The sequence below is a fragment of the Protopterus annectens genome, chromosome 2.part2 (assembly GCF_019279795.1).
Source record: "Protopterus annectens isolate FY-2018-M chromosome 2.part2, PAN1.0, whole genome shotgun sequence".
Taxonomy (NCBI): Eukaryota; Metazoa; Chordata; order Ceratodontiformes; family Protopteridae; genus Protopterus; species Protopterus annectens.
The window spans coordinates 920,405,130-920,426,217 of NC_056730.1; the positions used below are offsets into that span (position 1 = coordinate 920,405,130).

Consider the following 21,088-nt stretch of genomic DNA (forward strand, 5'->3'; position numbering starts at 1 on the left):
TTTTCTCTACACACAGCATTTGTTCTGTGACAATGATCTCTCTTCCAGTTCTCTCTGGAGTTGTTCTTGGCAGATGTGAAGATGCTCACAATCTCCTGGCTTAGTGCTGCATATTTGGAGTGTGTGACAATAGAGGAGGAGAGATCACTGCAGTGCGACTGCAAGTTGCAGAATGGAAACCATTGCTGTTCGTGTTTGTATATACAGCTTACCACTTTTCAGAGTGTTTGACCTTTCTGAAGGTAGTGGGAGAAGTGCTTGGTAAGATAGCAGATACCAACTGCTAGGGTTTGAATGCTAACATATGGAATGATGGAAGTATCTGGTGGGATGTGCTTTGGAGGAATGGTTTGCCTACTGGGAACATCAGTGTTGAATTATTACTGGACTTGCATAATGAACATAATCTTTAAACACAGTGCTTCTCATTAGTGCTGTTGGTTCCAGAAAACCTTGGGCCAAATATTGATGGTTGACTTTATCGTGTCATCAGACCTGATGTCATATGTTCTGGACACTTGACCCAGAATCACTCTGTGCTGTTAACTGATTACCAGTTGGTGATAAGTTGGTTTGGATAGCTGAGATAGTGGTGGGGCAGATTGAAGAAACTAAATGTGTACTGAGAATGTTGGGGGAATGTCTATATGGAGTTTCTTGGCTGGATGAGTTCAGTTGTCATCTGTAAAGATCTTCTTCCTTAGAGAGAAAGTTGGAGTCCAGGAGTGTGAATGACCTTCTTTAGGGTCACAGTAGTAAGAAACTATGGTCACTGTTTGTTGTGGTGGTAATCCTTAGACCCTGTGTTGGACACAAGTAGTGAAGAAAACCATCAGGTGAAAGCAGGAGGCCTTTCTTGCTGTGCTAGTTGTGTTTGTGTGTAGGTCTAATAGTGAGGCCTCTGTTTGACTGATGTATGCAAACAGGCCAAGAATGCAGCAGTTGTTGAAGTAAATACCAACATATAGGGGGAGTTTGTTGCGGCTATAGGGATTTACTTTTGGATGGCTAAAAAATAGGTTATTGCAAACTATCCAGTAACCAAGGGGCCAGGTTGTTCTCAACAAGTGTGAAGAAATGTTGACCTTGAATAGGACATTGTTGTTTGGCTGAAGAAACATTTTAAGGAACTTCTGACCCTGTTAGGCATTTTCTTGTTTATGGAGGCACTGCCCTATGCATCTGGTGGAAATAGGTCCATCTCTGTAGATGAAGTCACTGCAGCAATTAAGTAGTTTTTGTGGCAGTGAGGCTGTAAGAGTGGATGAGATCTAGCTAAAATTCTGAAGGTACTGGATACTGTTGAGTGTTGTGGCTAGCAAACCTTTTTAGTAGTATATGTAAGATAGGGACAGTACCTTTGGATTTACAAATGATAATGGTACCCCCCCCCCCCATTTTTTAGAAAGGGGAACAGGAAAGTGTCTTTCATGGATGGAGGAATCTTGCTGCTCAACCTCCATGGGAAAGCTTTCACCAGTTTGCTGAAAGGAATACTATGTATGGCAACTGAGACAGTGATTCAGAAGTAATAGTGCAGATTTTGTCCCGGCTGTGGAGCACTGGATCAGATCATTGTCATTCTACAAGCACTGGAGTTCACCAGTATATCATGCGTGTGTTTTGTGAATCTGCAAAAGGTATGTGACTGTGCACCTTGGAATGAGTTGTGGGAGGCAGTGCATCAGTAATAAGGTCTCAAGACCACTGCTGCCTGCCATACAGTCCTTGTTTTTACAGGCCAAGAGATGTATCTGCCTTCTTACTGTTATCTCAGATTTATTTAGTGCGAGTCTAGGCAAGGATTTTCATGGACAGAATATCAAGATACAGCCAGGATGTTGTAGGTATTCCTTTGGGAATTTTGGGTTTGCAGATTTATTTCCAGATAGTACTGTCATCTTGACTTCACACAACTGTGAGCCATAACTCCATTCAGGTATGTCTCTCAAGATTGGTTCATTTCTGGAGCAATATAACATTAGTTCTTTTTTTAATGCACTTTACCACTTATAATTTTGATAAAAAGGAATGTTTATGATTTTTTCACTGGTAAATGTTTTCTAAAAAAGATTTATAAGGAATACTGCAGTCCGTCTATGAGTTGTGCAAGCTGGTAGTGTACTTCCAGTGTTTTCCCTTTCTTCATCTGTAGTGCGTCCATGTAGTTGTTATATATAAGTTGGGAGGGGGGAATGCAAGATGGGTTTGCCCCCCCCCTGCAAAAAATATTTTTCTCATACTTCTGTTGTTTGAGTTTTGCTGGATGAAGTGTAGTTAGATAACGTGTTCAATAAGTTGTCCTTTAGATGAATTGATAGAAACATCTATATATATATATATATATATATATATGTGTGTGTGTGTGTGTGTAAAATATATATATATATATATATATATATATATATATATATATATATGTGTGTGTGTGAGTTTGTGTGTGTGTAAAATATATATATATATATATATATATGTGTGTGTGTGTGTGTGTGTGTGTGTAAAATATATATATATATATATATATATATATATATATATATATGTGTGTGTCTGCGTGTGTGTGTGTAAAATATATATATATATATATATATATATATATATGTGTGTGTGTGTGTGTGTGTGTGTGTATATATATATATATATGTGTGTGTATATATATATATATATGTGTGTGTGTGTGTGTGTGTGTGTGTGTGTGTGTGTGTGTGTAAAATATATATATATCTCGTGTGTGTGTGTGTAAAATATATATATATATCTCGTGTGTGTGTGTGTAAAATATATATATATATATATATATATGTGTGTGTGTGTGTGTGTGTGTGTGTGTGTGTGTGTGTGTATGGGTTCACTTTATAATCTCAAAATAGTGAAATATCGAATTTCAGTATTTCGAGACCATAAAGTCGAATGTTAGGAATGGCAAAAGTGCATAACCGCAAATCCGAATATTTCAAATTCCCGGTTATGCTTTAACGGTACATGACATGTAATGTGTCGTGTGGATGGTTTCCGGTTTAGTATGTGGATTTAAGTGCAATTTAAGGTAAGTGACTAATTTATAAGGGTTTTGGGTAGGTGTGTGAGTGTATGTGAGTGTGTTTGGAAGTTGTACGTGTGGGTTACCCATTGTGTCAAAGTAAAAGTAGGAGTGTTTAAATGTTGAGTGTGGTGATGTTTGTATATATGTGATGTGTGTGTGGGAGGGAGTGTAAAATGTCTGGTTGCGAGTTTGCTGTCTTTTTCTGTTTGGTGCAATCTCAGAGTTAGAATATATAAGTGGGGGATGCAGGGGGCTTGCCCCCCCTGCTTATTTGTAGTGTAGGTTTGTTAGTTTGTATTGTTATGTTTGTGTGTGTGTTTTTTTTGTTTTTTTTTTTTTTTTGGTAGTGTGGTAGTTTGGTGTTTGTGTAGTGTGGTATGTGGTTTTAAATTTCTAGAGTTTGTGTGTTTAGATTCAACTTTATAGTCTCGAAGTACTGAAATTCGATGTTTCAGCATTTCGAGATTATACTGAAATTCGATGTTTCAGCATTTCGGGTTTATAAAGTGAATCCATGTATATATATATATATATATATATATATATATATATATGTGTGTGTGTGTGTAATACATATATATATATATATATATATATATATATATATATATATATATATATATATATATATGTATATGTATATCTGTGTGTGTATGTACACAGGCAGATAACGTCCCCACACACATTTATATATAACAACTATATGTACATATACATACACACACACACACACACACACACACACACATGATGGATATAAAAAGTTTACACATCCCTGTTAAAATGCCGGGTTTTTATGATATAAAAAAATGAGACCATAGTAAATCATTTCAAAACTTTACCAACTTTTAATTTGACCTATAACCTCTACAATTCAATTGAAAAACAAACAAATCTGGGGAAAAATATGAAAAATAAAAAACATACAATATGCTGGTTGCATAAGTGTGCACACCCTTAAACTAATACTTTGTTGTGTGTGCACACCCTTAAACTAATACTTTGTTGAAGCACCTTTTTATTTAATTGCAGCATTCAGTCTTCTTGGGTACATACCTGCCATCAATTAAAGAGATTCTGATTAATCCCAAATAAAGTTCAGCTGTCCTAGTAGGATTGTCCTGACATTTACTCAGTTGCCTGCTACAGCAAACGCCATGGTTCATAGAGAGCTTATAAAGCATCAAAGGGATCTCATTTTTGAAAGGTATCAGTCAGGAGAAGGGTGCAAAAACATTTCCACAGCATTGGATATACCATGGAACACAGTGAAGACAGTCATGAAAAAGTGGAGAAAATATGGGACAACAGTGACGTTGCAAAGAACTGGACATCCCTCCAAAATTGATGAAAAGACAAGACGAAAATTGATTAGGGAGGCTGCCAAAAGATCTACAGCAACACTGAAGAAGCTGCAAGAATTTCTGGCAAGTACTAGTTGTGTACTACATGTGACAACAATCTCCCGTAGTCTTCATATGTCTGGACTATAGGGTCGGGTTGCAAGGCAGAAGCTTTTTCTTACATAGAAAAACATCCAGGCCCGGTTAAAATTTGCAAAACAATACATCAGGTCTCCCAAAAACATGTGGGAAAATGTGTTATGGTCTGATGTGACCAAGGTTGAACTTTTTTGGCCACAATTCCAAAAGGTATGTTTGGCGCAAAAACAACACTTTGCTTCACCAAAAGAACACCATCCCCACGGTGAAGCATGGTGGTGGCAGTATCATGCTTTGGGATTGCTTTTCTTCAGCCATAACTGGGGCGTTAGTCAAGGTGCAGGGAAGTATGAACAGTTCCAAATACCAGTTACTTTTGGCCCAAAACCTTCAGGCATTTGCAAGAAAGCTGAAGATGAAGAGGAATTTCATCTTTCAACACAACAAGTATACATCCAAATCAACAAAAGAATGGCTTCACCTGAGCCCAGAACTAAATCCAATAGAAAATCTGTGGGGTAACCTGAAGAGGGCTGTGCAAAAGAGATGCTCTCGCAATCTGACAGATTTGGAGCACTTTTGCAAGGAAGAGTGGGCAAATTTTGCCAACTCAATATATGCCATGCTGATAGACTCCTACTCAAGAAGACTGAATGCTGTAATTAAATCAAGAGGTGCTTCAACAAAGTATTAGTTTAAGGGTGTGTACATACAACAATGTATTAGTTTAAAGGTGTGCACACTTATGCAACCAGCATATTGTATGTTTTTTTATTTTTTATATTTTTCCCCTAACAGATTTGTTTGTTTTTAAATTGAATTGCACAGGCTATAGGTCACATTAAAGGTGGGAAAATGTTTGAAATGATTTATTGTGGTCTCATTTTTTTATATCACAAAAACCTGGCATTTTAACAGGGGTATGTAAACGGATATATATATATATATATATATATATATATATATATATATATATATATATATAGACACACACACACACACACACATATATATATGTATATGTATATATACATACACACATAGGTAAGTACTAGGCTATCTGCCCGAGGGCTTCTATAAGCCTAGCCAGAATGTGTTGGCTTTCTCCGCCCCCTTAGATTAGTTCCCTGTGCCTCTCACACACACACATATATGTATATATATATATATATATATATATATATATATATATATATACACACACACACACACACACACAAACACACATATCTATATATATATATATATATATATATATATATATATATATATATATATATGCCCGCATACATATGTATACATGTATATATGTAGTAAGGGTGTGGAGGGGGTCGGTGGGTGGGGGCTTCCCTCCTGCAAAAAAATACCTTTAAAGGAGAACAGGGATTGTTGACATTTACTATTCTCCTGTAATTTCGCTGTTTTATTTTTATAATTCCACGACAAGCAATTACAGGTCTTGAATTGCATTGGAGACCCTTTATCTATATGTAGTTTTAATTTCAGTACAGATTAACATGTGTTCCAGAAACTTCTATCTAGAATATGCAGCTGATTCTTGTCTCAAGTTTTAACCAGTTTATTCTATTTGTCCTTGCCTACCTTATACACCCCTCTGGGCTTAATATACAACACACCATTAGGGTTGCCACCTTTTTAAATGCCCAAAGTGGGACATTTTTTGTAGAAACGTCAGATTTTGTAGGGCAAAACATACCCACGGCCAGTACAAAGGACAGAACTTCACTTTTTTGCCAAAATGAAAGCTTATTATTGTAGCATTTGAGTTGATTATTCTGTTTCTTATAACATTTAGGTGTTTCAGATACAAAATAACTTTTATGCAACTATTAAAGAAAATATCAGAAATATTTTTGTCCTAAAATCTCAGGACATTTGCCATTTTTTCAATTTTTTTTGCAGGACACAACTGCCCAAAGAGGGCCTGTCCCTCATAAAGTGGGACAGGTGATAACCCTACACACCATACTTTGCACTATGCTGTCATATATTTTCACTTACCACTGTTATTTTCATCTGTTATATTTGTGATTCAGTGAAGTGTTCTGCTTTTTGTTGAAGTTTATATGCTTGACTGTTTTGTTTTTGAAGTTAATTTTGGAACTTTTTTTGTGGGCCTTCCAACTCAAAAATTACACCCATTGAAACCGTTAAATGAATACATATCCTTCACTTTTTTCTTTTGCTTCCCATGCTTAAATTTTACAGTCACTATGGTATTACAACAAAAAGAGTATAATAAAGTATATTGCTTTTAATCTGATGCTTGGAAATAGGGTGTGGCAGGTCCTGATAAAGATACTAGTTTAATTTGTGCTTCTCCCTGCTGATGCCCTGTTTACAGCATGTTTTGTTGTTAGCTGGAAATATTATGTATTGTTGACTTTGTACAGAGCCCCCAAAGATGAGAGCATGATCCTTCTGTTTGCTAGAATGTCTCTAGTGATGAAAGACATTGAGGCCTACAAAAGTGTCAGTGCATTTCAGCAACAAGAAAGTTTAACTACATTTGATAAGAAATATTTGAACATAAAGAGGACCTAAACTGCAAGTGTCATTCAAGGAGGTGTAGACACTAAGAAAATTGGAAACTGTATTGTGGCAGCTCAAGCTTTAAATCTGGATGATCAGGAAAAATCCATGTAGACATTAGAAACAGTTTTTGCTGTAAAATTAAGAGTTTATATGGCATAAATAATGGTTGAAGTCATGCACTTCACTGATTCTTTCCCAAGTGGCTATTGACTGCGTCCAAGTATGAGAATTAGTCATGAAACCAGTACACTTCCCCACCCAGGCAAGTAAAAATGTCTGAATTGTTATAGAACGTGGGAATGACTAACTAGAAAAATCAAGCGTAAATGTGATCACTAGGTCAGAATACAGCTTAAGATAGTAGGCATCTTCCCAAAAACAACTCCTCTGAGCAAGACAAACTATGTTACTTGCTAAGGATCAGATGGATGAGGGTCTTCCTGTATGGCTGAGATATTCTACAGCTTTGAGTATGCCATAGACGGGGTCAGAATAAAGGTGCAAACTCTGGAAGAAGTTGTTTAAATACATTAAACTAAAACAAGATTGGAAAGCAGTGATAAATATGAAGAATCTGTTGCTGAATCTAAATATGTACACAGAGACAAATGGACTTGTATTACGAAAAGTAGAGCCGTCATTGTATAAAGCCATCGTACAAGGAAGAAACGGAGTGTTAATAATGGAACTACAAAAGTCATATGGTTCTCAAGAGGGAGTATTACTGAAGGGAAGGGAATGTGAATTAGAAGTAAATACTTTAAAATGGATAAATGTGTAGTATCAACTTATACTTATTATTCATGGATGGTAATTTGTCCCAGTCCTCCTTTAAAGCAGAGAGAAAAAAGGTAATACATATGAGTTGGAGATCTTGGGCCAGGAAATGGGGTGCAGGTGACATTTTCTTGAGCTGCTATCAAGCCCAGAGTTGATAGAGGCAAAATCAGATTGGGAGAACACATTTGTGAGAGAAGTTGTAGTTACCTGTTTATTTTGCACTGGGTTTAGGTGGAGAGAAGAAGGGTGGTGTAGCAAAGATGACATGGTAAAACTTGTTCTAGCATCAGTCCCCAAGACTTTGGTAGGTGAGGAGTGGAAACCCCCAAGAAGATGCATCCTGGATCATGAATATGCTAGGAACACTGAAACTGCTAGGGAGTATTGCTAGAGTCTGCGGAGTTGTGAAGTGGAGTGTGTAAATTTTAACAGGATTGAGAAAAGGTACTTTGTTTCCCTGATATCTTGAAATACTATTCTTGTCTGGTGATGACCCACTGTTCATGCTTTAGACTAATCATTTCTAGATGTTTTATTGCTTTAGGACTCCTTAATTATATGTGTACACAGAAATAATTTGTAGAGTTATAGTGCACCTATGATTATTATCTGCTTATTTGAAAGAATACTTGTTAATTTATTATGAAGTGTTTTTCTAGTTTTTTTGAAAATCAGGAGAAATTGTTTTAACATAATACTAGTACCTACCTATGAAGGATAGATTCCTGTCCCAGAGACATCCCATACTCTGGAACAGACTACCTATCTATGTCAAACAGAGCTCCTCATTATCACTCTTCAAGAAAAATCTTGATGATTGGATGGGAAATAGGAAATTCACCCCAGGGATCACTTCTGTGGCTCTGCTCGACAGGGGCACAGGAAAATAATTTTCTTAGGTGGCGAAAGCCAGGGTACCTTTTTGGCTAGGCTTATATAGGCCCTAGGGCTAATAGCCCAGTACCTACCTATGAACATTAAACATTTGTCAGTAGTAAGTAGTATTAAAATTAATGAAACCATTTGAACATTGCGTAACATTAAACGCATAGCATACGTCATTAAAGTAAATGTTTGCTGTGTACCCATCAGTGATGGTGTCTTTTGGTACTGTGTTAAGGTTTGTTGAGAGAGCATTCAGTAAGCAGAACTTAACTTAAATAGGTGCTATCATTTTAAGCCTAGCCAACTTGTCATTTGGTGCTTGAATTACCCTATCCCATTTGATCTTTAGATTGGTTGTCCTCATCCCACGATCGATAATTATACATTAACCTAGTGAGAATAGTTGGGGTTACACTGTAAATAATGTGAAAGGACCCATGTGTGGGATTAAGCATTTAAGAGCTGCCTTTGACCATTAGTAGTACAGGGGCCAGTCCTGGGATAAATTTTTTGTTTCCCATATGAAGCTCCAAGCTGCACTTGAATGTGGACAGGAATGAACTTTGTTTTACATGGATGGGAAGTCTGTTCCACACCACAGCACAAATAATGAGTTACGTCTGCTGATCACATTTCATCAAAATTGGTAATTGTTTGCTGGCTTTGACTTGACTCTGAGGGGATTTATTTGTCTGCCTGGCAGTGTCTTTCCAGTGAGCTTCTTTCTGGAAGTAATTATTCATTACTTCCTTGTTTGGTCAGCAGTGATTTGTGGATGCCCTTCTTACACCTTGGAGAATATCGTCCGAAACACAGAGAGCCTTTTTCAGCAGATAGTTTCAGGTTTAAATTAGTAAACACTATCATTATTCATTATAGGATGGAAGAGAGAATATATTACAGGAAATCTAAAGGCAGGCCATATTGAATTAACCAAAAAAATAATACAATAGGATTGATTTTTTGATTCACCAGAGTCAGGTGTGAAGTTGTTAAATCTCGCCATTTATTCTCACTGATGGGTTCGGAGCCGATCTTCGGCTCCAACACAGCCATTAGCAAAGCTCAAGGTTTACCAGTAGCTCGAGACCAGTCCCCTTATCCCATGATGCACTGCTGGAATTACCTCAGATCTAGTTTGCAGCGGCACAGATCTCGGTGTTCCAGATTGCTCGGACCAATTTTATTGGAAATATTCTTCTATTCGCAAGTTTTAAAAACTTTTTCTTGACTTTCATTCTTGTTAGGATAGTTAATATATATATATATATATATATACACATATATATATATATATACATACATACATATACATATATGTATATATATATATATATATATATATATATATATATATGTATATATTTAGATAAGTGCCCTGTGTTGGCTTTGATTTTTCCATAGAGGTGTTTCTAGTTAGCAGTTGGCCTAGTAGTCTTGGCCTTGTATTTAACTAAATTCTTAGTCAGTAGTTATTTCAATACCTAATAGTTGCTTAGAGTGTGTTTTTCTATTTGTTTAAATTTAGGATGTCTGATGGGAGAGAGAAGCAACATCCTAAATCTGGCTTCAAAAAATGTCCGGATTGTGGACAAAAAATGTCAGTCACTGACGGGCATGTTCAGTGTGTCTATTGTCTGTGGGCATTACACCTCCATGACTGTTGTAGCATCTGTCATTCCTTCTCTTCCAGGGTACTTTTAGAGAGGTGGAGGAAATTGGTGGATAGGGGCTTACTTCAGCACCCCTTCTCAGAAGCACTGGGTGGCCAGGATGGTGCTAGCAAATCCTCTAAGTCATCCAAATCTTCAGGTGACTCCAAGTTATCTAAAAAGGCTAAAAAATGGAGGGTGTAGGGTCATTGGTTCCACTGCCTTTGGAACCGAGTGTCCCTTCCGTTCAGAGCCAGCTCACAGCTTTGGAGCCAGTTTCTGAGATTCCCTCATCTCCTCTGCTTCAAGTCGGCACCCTCGGTGCACTCCTCGAATTCTTCTGTCAGCCTCTCAGATCTGGATATGGACCGGTTGGTGCAGAAGCTTTTACGGGTACCAGGCCTTGCCAAATAATTGTCGGCTCTGACACCTTCGTTGGAACCGAAGACCATTACCCCAGACTTGACTGCTCCTCCTCTGAGCCATACCGGACTTTTGGAGCTATAGGAGGCCAACCTGATGGTTGTTGAGCCTGTGGAGCCGAGACCTGCTCCGATATTATCGGTTCCATGTACTCGGACATCCTCGGCACCGACCGGGGACTCTAGGAGCCGACACTCTCCTGTCGGGTCTGGAGAGGATAGTCGTACCGATTTGTCGGTGCAGACTCTTCCTCTCGAGGCTTTGGCTCAGATGATCTCGGCTCCTACCTCGGGCCTGAGACCCTGAGCCTCAAGTAGTCCCACAGGGCACCCTCTGCTCTTCTGAGACCTCCCCAGAAGCCCCCACTGAGGAGGTACCCAGGAAGAGACTGTGCAAGAGGAGGCACTTGGAATCCCCACAGGAGTCTTTGACATCTGACACTGACTTGGATGTGTCAGAAGGGTCCCCTCGATCCCCCTCTGTGGATATCTCCTTTGCAGAGATATTAGAGATCCTTAATCAGAGGGGTGGTTGGCAGTCCAAAAGCCCTACTGAGGATGAGTCAGTGCTCTTGAAGGCTGTCGGGTCTCAGCCTTCCACCTCTTGGGTGTCTCCGCCTTACGATGAGCTCATGGAGCTGATCTCTCGTAAGGCGTGGGAGTCTCCGGAGGCCATGGAACCTGTCCCTCGGAAGCCAAATAAGTTAATCTCTTCCCCCGTGGACAAAGCTTTTATGACTAAACGAGTTCCTGTTGATGCCATGGTGGTGGAGGCAGCCAACAAAAAGGAAACGTCTGAGACGTCCTCATCTATCCATCCTCCTAACAGAGATTCCAGGATCATGGATAGATATGGGAAATGCATGTTTAGTTCAGCGACTTTTTCCCTTCGATCACTGAACTACTTAACCCATTTTACCAGACTACAAAGAGATCTCCTGAAGGAGCTAGGAGATACTCTCCAGGGTACGATAGCTGCAGGGGTTGCCGACAAAGTTACCACCCAGCTCACTACCCTAAACTCGATTGTGAACTCATCCATGCGTATCATATCTTACGCAGCTGATGGTTCGAGTAGGGCCGCTAGTTCAGGCATTGCTCTGCGTAGACAAGCCTGGATGTGTCTCTGTTCCTTTGCGGAGCCTTTCAAGTCTTCCTTTATCAACGCTCCATTTGATGGCTCATCCCTGTTTGGGCTCAAGGTAAAGGAAACTTTAACTAGGTGCGAGCAGGAAGCAAAGACTCTGTCTGCTGTCGGAGACCGTTTTTCTACCCCTACTGGGCCCTAAGGGCGGAAAGATGTGGTTCTGAAAAGCCCAGGGAGCCTTTCAGGACACACGTGGTGAAACCCCCTCTAGAGGCAGAGGAGGGGGCTATAATGGAAGATGCAGCCCGTGCGGCAGGGGGAGGGGGTCCGCAACAGCAGGGTGACAGAAGTCAGTTCTCTGGACAGCCCTACCAGCACTCCTGAAAGAAGACCCGGCTGTCCGGCTCTGGAGGCAGTCGGGGGTCGCTTCTCTTTGTACCCAGAAGCCTGGCTAAGCATAGCATCCGATACATGCGTACAAAGCATCATTTCCACAGGGTATTTCATAATGTTCTCTTCCCCTCCCACTCCTGTCAACAAAATCCCAGATGTTCCACCCAGTCTCAGGGGACAAGCAACTATAGAGGTCCGCAAGTTACTGGAAAAAAAGCCATGCAGCCAGTCCCAGCAGACCAAGCAGGATTCGGAACTTACTCAAGATTCTTTTTGGTTCCAAAGAAAACAGGGGACTGGAGACCTATCTTGGACCTCAGCAGACTCAACCAATTTGTAAAAAAAGAGAAGTTCCAAATGGTCACGCTTCAGGCCATTCTTCCCTTTTTAGAGAAAGGCGATTGGATGTGCTTCATTGATCTCAAGGACGCGTACTACCACATAAAGATGGACAGACACTCCAGAGATCAGCTGCTTTTCTGGCTGGGAGCCAATCACTACCAGTTTTGAGCCATGTCCTTTGGTCTCACTACTGCCCCCAGAGTGGTCACGGCTCACCTGAGGCGTCTAGGATTACAGGTGTTTCCATACCTAGACGATTGGCTCCTTACCGCCGCCACCAGGCATCAGTTGATTCAGGCAACAGAATCTACTCTGACACTCTGCAATCACTTAGGCATTACAGTCAACCTTGAAAAGTCTGCCTTGTCACCATCGCAGCATACCGTCTTTATAGGAGCAGAGTTAGATACCTCAACCACCACTCTACGTCTTCCAGTCAAAAGGGTCTCACTTCTTCACCAACATGTCAACTCATTGGTGTCAAAGAACAAAGCTACAGCCACAGAGGTCTTCAAGGTACTAGGTTTGATGGAGGCAGCAATTCCAGCAATTCCACTCACGAGGATGCATATGCAAATTCTTCAGTGGCTTCTGTTCACTCAGTGGTCTTACCAGAAATTGCCAATGAACCATATGATTCTCATCACAAACTCTCGCAAGAGGGATCTTCTGTGGTGGTTGACGTCTCTTCATGTCACAATAGGACGACCCTTTGTACCCCCTCCCCAGTAGCCACTGTGACCACGAACGCTTCCCTGATAGGGTGGGGGGGCATTTTCAGGGAAAGACTGCCCAAGGCACATGGACGGATCAAGAGTCACATCTGCATATCAATGTTCTGGAGTTGAGAGCAGTACTTCTGGCATTGCAGTACTTTCAGGACTTTCTTCCTCTAGGGACAATTGTAATTCAGACAGATAACATGTCAGTGGTCTGGTACTTGAACAAACAGAGCGGAACCAAGTCTTACCCCCTTTGTCGAGAAGACCTCAGGGTATGGCAGTGGGCTGTGTCATCCCAGCGTTTTCTGTTAGCAATGCACATCCCGGGGAAATCCAACTTGATAGCGGACAAGCTGGGCAGGGCAATCTTGTTGCCTCACGAGTGGTCTCTCAACCAACATGTTGCGGACATGATTTTCCGCAAATGGAGCCAGCCTTGCTGCAACCTCTTTGCCAGTCACATCAGTATCGAATGCAGAAGCTACTTTGCCCTGATACCACCTTCGGGACATCCCCTGAGAGACGCACTCGTACACGATTGACCTCTGGGTCTCCTGTATGCATTCCCTCCAATTCCATTGATACCCAGGTTTGTAAAGAAAGCAAAGTTGCTGGGAAGGACTGTTATCCTTATAACCTCCCCATTGTCCTCGACAGATTTGGTTCCCTTTTCTTCACCATCATCTGCTGGAGGATCCATGGATCCTGGACCCAATTCCAGACCTCCTGACACACCCATCAGGGGACCTCCATCCTTCACTGCAGTCTTTAAAGCTGACTGCTTGGCTGATCCATGTCCCCACATAGCCAGGCTTCATTCCCTCTCAGATGATACAAGACAAATTCTATTGTCTTCTCATAAGCCTTCCACCAGAAAACTATATCGCAGTAAGTGGAAAAGGTTCTCCATCTGGGCCAGCATACAAAAAATTGACCCTTTCCAAGCTCCTTTGTCATCCATTCTAGAGTTTTTCACAATGATTTTTAAGGAAGCAGCAGCAGCTGCCACAGTTCGGGTTCAGTTAGCTGACATATCTAATTTCCACCTTGGATTGGATGGGTTAAATATTATGGCCCATAAGTTATCTAAGGTTTTTCTCAAAGGTGTTTTTCACATGATGCCTCCTGTCAAAACCCCTTATTCTCCTTGGAATATGTATTTTATGTTATCTCAAATAATTCTTCCCCCCTTCGAACCAGCATCATCTTGTGATCTCAAATTTTTGTCCTGGAAAACTATTTTTCTAGTGGCCATTACATCTACCTGTAGAGTGTCAGAACTTCAAGCATTATCTATCAGACCTCCTTATATGATTTTCCATGCTGATAGAGTATCTCTCAGAACAAACCCCTCCTTTTTGCTTAAAGTTTGTTCTGAGTCTAATATCAATCAGGTCATTAAGTTGCCAGTCTTTTTCCCCAACCATTCCAACAAATTAGAATACATACTGCACAAACTTGACGTGCACAGACAGCTCAGATTTTATCTTGATAGAACTAAGGATAGTAGGAAATCAGATCAACTTTTTGTATCCTTTTCGGCGCCCAGAAAAGGTAGACCAGTGGCTAAAACAACCCTTTCAAAATGGTTATCGGATTGTATCTCATTTGTTCATGCAACTGCTAACATACCTTTGCCACACAGAGTAAAGGCTCATTCAACCAGGGCCGTTTCTACATCTTCTGCTTTTCAAGCCAAATTGCCCCTTGATAACATTTGTGCTGCAGCCACTTGGTCTAAGCCTCATACTTTTATCACTCATTACAAAGTGGATAAGGCCTCCAGGGACAGGTCTTCTTTTGGTTCTATGGTCCTGAAAAATGTACTCCCGTGAGTGACCCAGGATTGCGGGTGCTAGGGACGCTACCCATCAGTGAGAATAAATGGCGAGATTTAACAACTTCACATAAAGAAGTTATGGACTCACCATAACGTTCCATGTGAGCTGTTTATCTCGCCTTTATTCTCACGTCCCTCCCTCCATCCCCCTCTTGGCTGACAGTTGACCTAGAGGCTAGTATCATCCTGGTTGTTCAATACTTCTTCTTCCTTCTTGGGGAGTGCACCCCTTACAGGGTTATATATACACGCAGCAAACAAGATCTGATGTAATTCCAGCAGTGCATCATGGGATAAAGGGCTTGGTCTCAAGCTACTGGTAAACCTTGAGCTTTGCTAACGGCCGTATCGTAGACGAGGATCGGCTCCAAACCCATCAGTGAGAATAAAGGCGAGATAAACAACTCACATGGAACATTATGGTGAGTACATGACCTCTTTTTTTCCTATTTCACATTACATTTTTGCCTAGGATGATGCCACCTCCTTAAAAACAGCCTTGTTGTAAATCCTGCTAGCTGTTCTCCATTTTAATGGATTGGTTGCAGCACAACAGTTAATGGTATTTAGTTCAGCCACACATCTTTATGTATAATGGCATGTTAGGCCATCACATGGTGAGATTTAGTTCCAGTGCAGTAGCTTTGGATTCACTAGCTTTAGGAAGAGAGTGACCATGCTAAGGGCAGTGAGTGAGTGAGTGAGTGAGTGAGTGAGTGAGTGAGTGAGTGAGTGAGTGAGTGAGTGAGTGAGAGTGTGTTGTAAATGATACAGGGAAGTTTTCAGCCTGTTATCCTAAAGTTACACAAAACAGTGGATCCAGAGACATCAGCAGAGAATGCTGTAACTTCTATTGTTGTTTATATAGTAACGAGGACTTCAGTTCATTAATATGCTTACATTCTCAGTTGCTAAAAATGTTTTGAGGGTTGGTAATACAACAGTCAAATGAGAAAACATTGGCTTTTTGTCTTGAAAGGTTTACATTTTTCACTGGCAAACAGAAAAAAATTGTAATTACTGAAATGTCATCTATCACATACAGATAAAATTTAGTGTTAACCCGGCCATGCAGAATGGTGGTGGAAATTAAGACACAGTAGCAGGTAAGCTTCCTGTTAAGGTCTGCTGTTATAACTTCAGCCTTGTCATAGAAAAGTATGATTGGGTCTATGATCATAACCAGATTATTATGTGTTCGAGACATGGATGCCATTAACACGTAATAAAGGTTAGGATCACAGACCCGATCATAATTATTTGTAGTGGAGTTGTATCTGTTCCATGTACTACTAGTTGCAGAAGAACAAAAAAAGTGCAGTGTTTGCAGGCTTTCAAGGGTGTGAAACATTTAGTGAGCACTGTCAGAAAGACAGAGTAACATATTGTCTTATGTTATGAAAGGAAAATCAGGGATAGATTACTGGCACAGATAGCAGGCTGTTTTTAGTTCTGCAGCTGTAGTTTTGTGGACAGTACTGGCAGGTTTTACCAAGTAATGTGATGCCCGATCTTAATAACTGCAGTAGGGGTGCTTAACAGTTGTTATTATTGGGTCTTGTGCTACAGAACCATTTAACTGGTTTATCTTTTTCAGAGCGTAATTATCATGCTCCATGCACTAAAAAACATTTACAATACTTTTGTTAGCTGAGTGAATGAAAAACCTTTTCTGGTAAAGGCTTGTTTCACTAATTGCTTTTCTGTATTTTTTTTTTTCAGTGTTCTACCCAGCAGTTTTTCATACTTGTAAGTGCCTTTTCTCGCTTAGAGGCAGAATTCCGGTCACTGGTTCCTGCAATACTGGCTCAGGTTCGGTCAGAGCTGCTTCAGAATGTCTTTCTGGAAATTCCACAGCTGTTGGAAACGGCACAGCACTATTTAAAGATACTAAATGAAAAAGCAGCCAAGTAAGTGTTTGGGTGAACCTTGAGAATAAAACATTGTTATAATATTAGAGCAAAGTTTTAGTTTTAATGAGTGTGTGGAAGTGGTGGCATGGTGGAGAGCCTAACCTTTTAATTATTTGACCCAGTGACCAGTTGGTGAGTCTGTCATGTAGAGTGCATGCATTCTTGCATTTCCAAGGCCAGAAGTCATAGCTGGCCTGAGTTCATGCAGTTATATCCTTTAAGAAAGTGATCTTGTAGAATGGTTAAGGCATGGAATCTCTCACACAGTTGAGGTCATTTGTCTGGAAAACTGACATGCCCCCCCTTTTTTTGAGGTGTTTAACCCCCCTCCATATACAGACACACACTACCACCACCACAGTGATTTTGTGTAACTAATTCTGAGATTACTTCACTTTGTAGAAATTATATACACGGCAAATGGCATTTTTGAAATTTTGGCTGGATTGGTGGTAAAGCTTGTTTTTCATTCAGTCTCATGACTCCGTCAAGGAGAATTGTCAGTTGATTTTCATTATAAATATTCACTGTTTCAGTTGTATCTTTTGGGACATCCTTTATGCAGGTACCCTGACCGGCTAGCTTGACTTTAAGAGCTATCCTTTCCACCAGGGCTTTGGCTGTGGGTCTTCCAACAGGATTTCAGTGGTATGAATTGCACAAGCTACTAATGCATTCAGATCTTTCATGCCACACATATGTGATTAGCCATATGTTTTCTCTGTGCTCTGATTCTGTCAGTCTGCCTAATTTCAAGAGACAGATTGCACAAGCTACTAATGCATTCAGATCTTTCATGCCACACAGATGTGATTAGCCATATGTTTTCTCTGTGCTCTGATTCTGTCAGTCTGCCTAATTTCAAGAGACAGATAAGTACCGTATAAGGTATATGTGTGTGTTTTTTTGTAAAAAAAATATATATATATATATATATATATATATATATATATATATATATATATATGGGGTCTACCTGTAAACACCGACACGCAAAACACCGACAACGAAATAACCAACACCACAAAACCGAAAGTTCAAAAACACAAAACTTCACATGCCCGACAAACCACAATCCCGACAATCAACAAAACAAAACAAATACCTTTTCCGTAAAACACACACACAACACAAGCACACCAAAAACCTTACAAACCTGCACTAAACCTTACATAGACAACTATCTGTGCACTAACCTTAACCCAAACCCTAACCCTAAGGTCCATCATTATCGCACACTCACCTAACCCGCTGCCTAACCTTAACTCACTTAACCCACCCTTAACCCTAAAGTCTGTCACTATCGCACACTTACCTTACTCGCACCCTGACCCTAACGTCCATCACTATCACACAGGGGGACAAGTCCCATTGCACTGCCCATGTGGGGGGCTGCACCTCCCACTTTTATATTCTCACTCCGAGATCGCAGTACAGTAGGGAAAAGGAAATATTCCCTTATCCCCACTGTACTACGATCTCAGCAATGGACATTTCCCCCACATTTTTTGTAGCACACTTTCACAACAGTGCTTTTTCGGTGAAAAGCACTTTTGCGAAAGTGTGCTTGGCCATTTCACATTCGGTGAAACGGCCGTTCGATGAACAGTGCAGATCCCATATATATATATATATATATATATATATATATATATATATATATATATATATACCTGCATTGACTGAGTAATAGCTGAGTATTTTGGTATGCTCTATCTACTGTGATTTTTATGTTTCACTAATGTATTACATGGCTGTATATATATTTTTAATCATCTTCAATCAGTTCCATGCCTATATGCGTGCTTGAGTGTGAGCGCTTATAGTCTTTTAGAATATGTACACATGTTCTATGTGTTTTTATTTATTCTGTGTTTTGTTACTACTTTTTGATTTTTTTTAGTAGCGATCGTCACCATAGAACACTCTAAATGCATTAGCAGCCATTGAAATGCTATTTTTGATATATTTTTTGACTTTTAGAGCTGCATGTAAGTGACTCGTGCATCGCATATACTTGTGTTTTTGCTTTACACTTGTAATGATGTACGATATACCTTTAAACTTCACTGAATCATTCAGGAAGTGAGGTGACTGTACGTATTTAAGCTGTTAAGGAATGGTTTTTGCTGTTACGTCTGAGGAAGCGGATTACCGCGAAAGCGCTTACGTAAATTAAAGATTTTGTGTGTTTGTTACCAACGGAGTGTTTTTCCATCATTATATTTCAACGGATTTATTTTATCTTGGGTTTGTGATTTTATACCTTCCATCTTCAACGGGCATTGTTTTCTCGATATTACCTTGGGACTGGTTTCGTTATTGTCTATATATATATATATATATATATATATATATGTTTAACATATATATATATATATATCTATATATATCTATATATATATATATATATATATATATATATATATATATATATATTTGTTGCTCTTTACTTGACTGAATGTCTAATACTGATAAATTGCATTGTGTACAGAATCAGACTCCCCACAAGGACTCTTACAACAGATGTTTACTTTGCGTCTGCCTAGAGCATTGCATGAACTCCTGTATGCATTGTGCCTGTTTCACTTGGAGGACAATTCACAGAAGATATCAGTTGCTCCAGGAGTTTTCATCCATGAAATGGACATGTACATGCCTGGTTCTTTGCTGCTGTGGCATTGGCCAAGGCTCCCAGGAACATTCTGCTAAAAACGAAGCACTCTGATAGAGAACACAGGGAGTAGAGTTGGGAGATGTTGGGCATTCTGTTTGATGATCTGACTTCCATAAGTTCCTTGTCTCAGGGTGCTTTTGCAGTGCCCTTCCTTTGAGTAAGCCTCACTTGAGGATTTTGGCACAACCACTCTGCAGGCTGCAATACCATTGGAATTTTGCATGACTTCTTAGATTGACATCTCTGCCATGCCTCTTGACGACTGAAGGCCTTTGATTTTGGCAGCTTTTATCCTACTGACAGGGAAGGTAATATCCACGGAGTTCTTGCCTGTGAGGATGTTACCAAAGGCTGCATGGAGGAAGCAATTTCCTGCCCATGACCTGAAGCCTCTAAGGTGGCTGTTCCCAGAGCCATGAAACAAAAGTCAAGTGAAGTCCCAGCTAGTGGCCACAAGCTTGCCTCGAGCTAAGTTAGACAGTGCCTCAGCCCCCACCACTTTCTGCATTTTTGTTAACACATTAATTAAATTGGCCAAGGTGGTCATTGTCAAACACTGAAATTGCCGAGGTTTCTGGGATCCCTTTTAAATTGACAAGGGTCAATATCCTCCTGAGGATTCTAATTCTCATGACTCAGAGGCAGATAAGCTTGCATATGTAGGCTAAGATCCCTTCTGCTGATCCCCATGATTCAGACGCAAAAGGCAACCTTTCTTCTACTTTACCTCCTGAGGACTTTTCCTTTTGAGACAGTCTTCACAGGAAGAAAGAAGTTTTCCAGTATGGGCTTAACAAAGCAGTCTGATGGCCAGCTTTGATACAGAGCCTACATGGGCCTGCCTGAAACTAGAGCATTAGGCATCCTAGAAGACATTTGTATCGTGCGTCCATATAGCCAAGCTCCCTTCCCCCTTCTTGAAGGGTCAAGGATTCCTACAAGTTCCTCTACAAAAACCCTTTTGCTGATCCATCTTTTGTATTCCTGAATTTCAGCAAGGGAGAACCCTCAGCTCAATCCAGTGATAGGGAGAGTAGAACACCGAACAGATTTGGGGAGAAAAACATGTGCACTTCTGCTATCTTGTCATTCAGAGCCTTCACCTTGCAGACCCACATGCTTTCTACCAGCAATCCCTGATGAAGAAGATGAAGGCTAAGGCAGAAGGGATACACGATAAAGGTCTGAAACACTAGATACCCGAGTTTCTCAGGTTACCAAGTACTCTAAAATGTATGACATCATGTGGGCAGCAGCTAGATGATCTGTTATCCAGAGATATGCCTGGTTGAGGACAGTGCTCCTACCGGGATATATTAAGACAGAACTCCTAA

General features: G+C 40.2%; 1 protein-coding gene across 1 annotated transcript in view; it reads left to right on the plus strand.

Annotated features, from left to right (window-relative positions):
* Positions 1 to 21,088, plus strand: part of MSH3 (mutS homolog 3) — a 3,764,176-nt gene that overhangs the window by 1,917,154 nt on the left and 1,825,934 nt on the right. Inside the window, exon 14 of the mRNA XM_044064237.1 lies at positions 16,887 to 17,074. Coding sequence (XP_043920172.1) covers positions 16,887 to 17,074 — 188 coding nt within the window. The remainder of the gene's footprint in view (positions 1 to 16,886; positions 17,075 to 21,088) is intronic.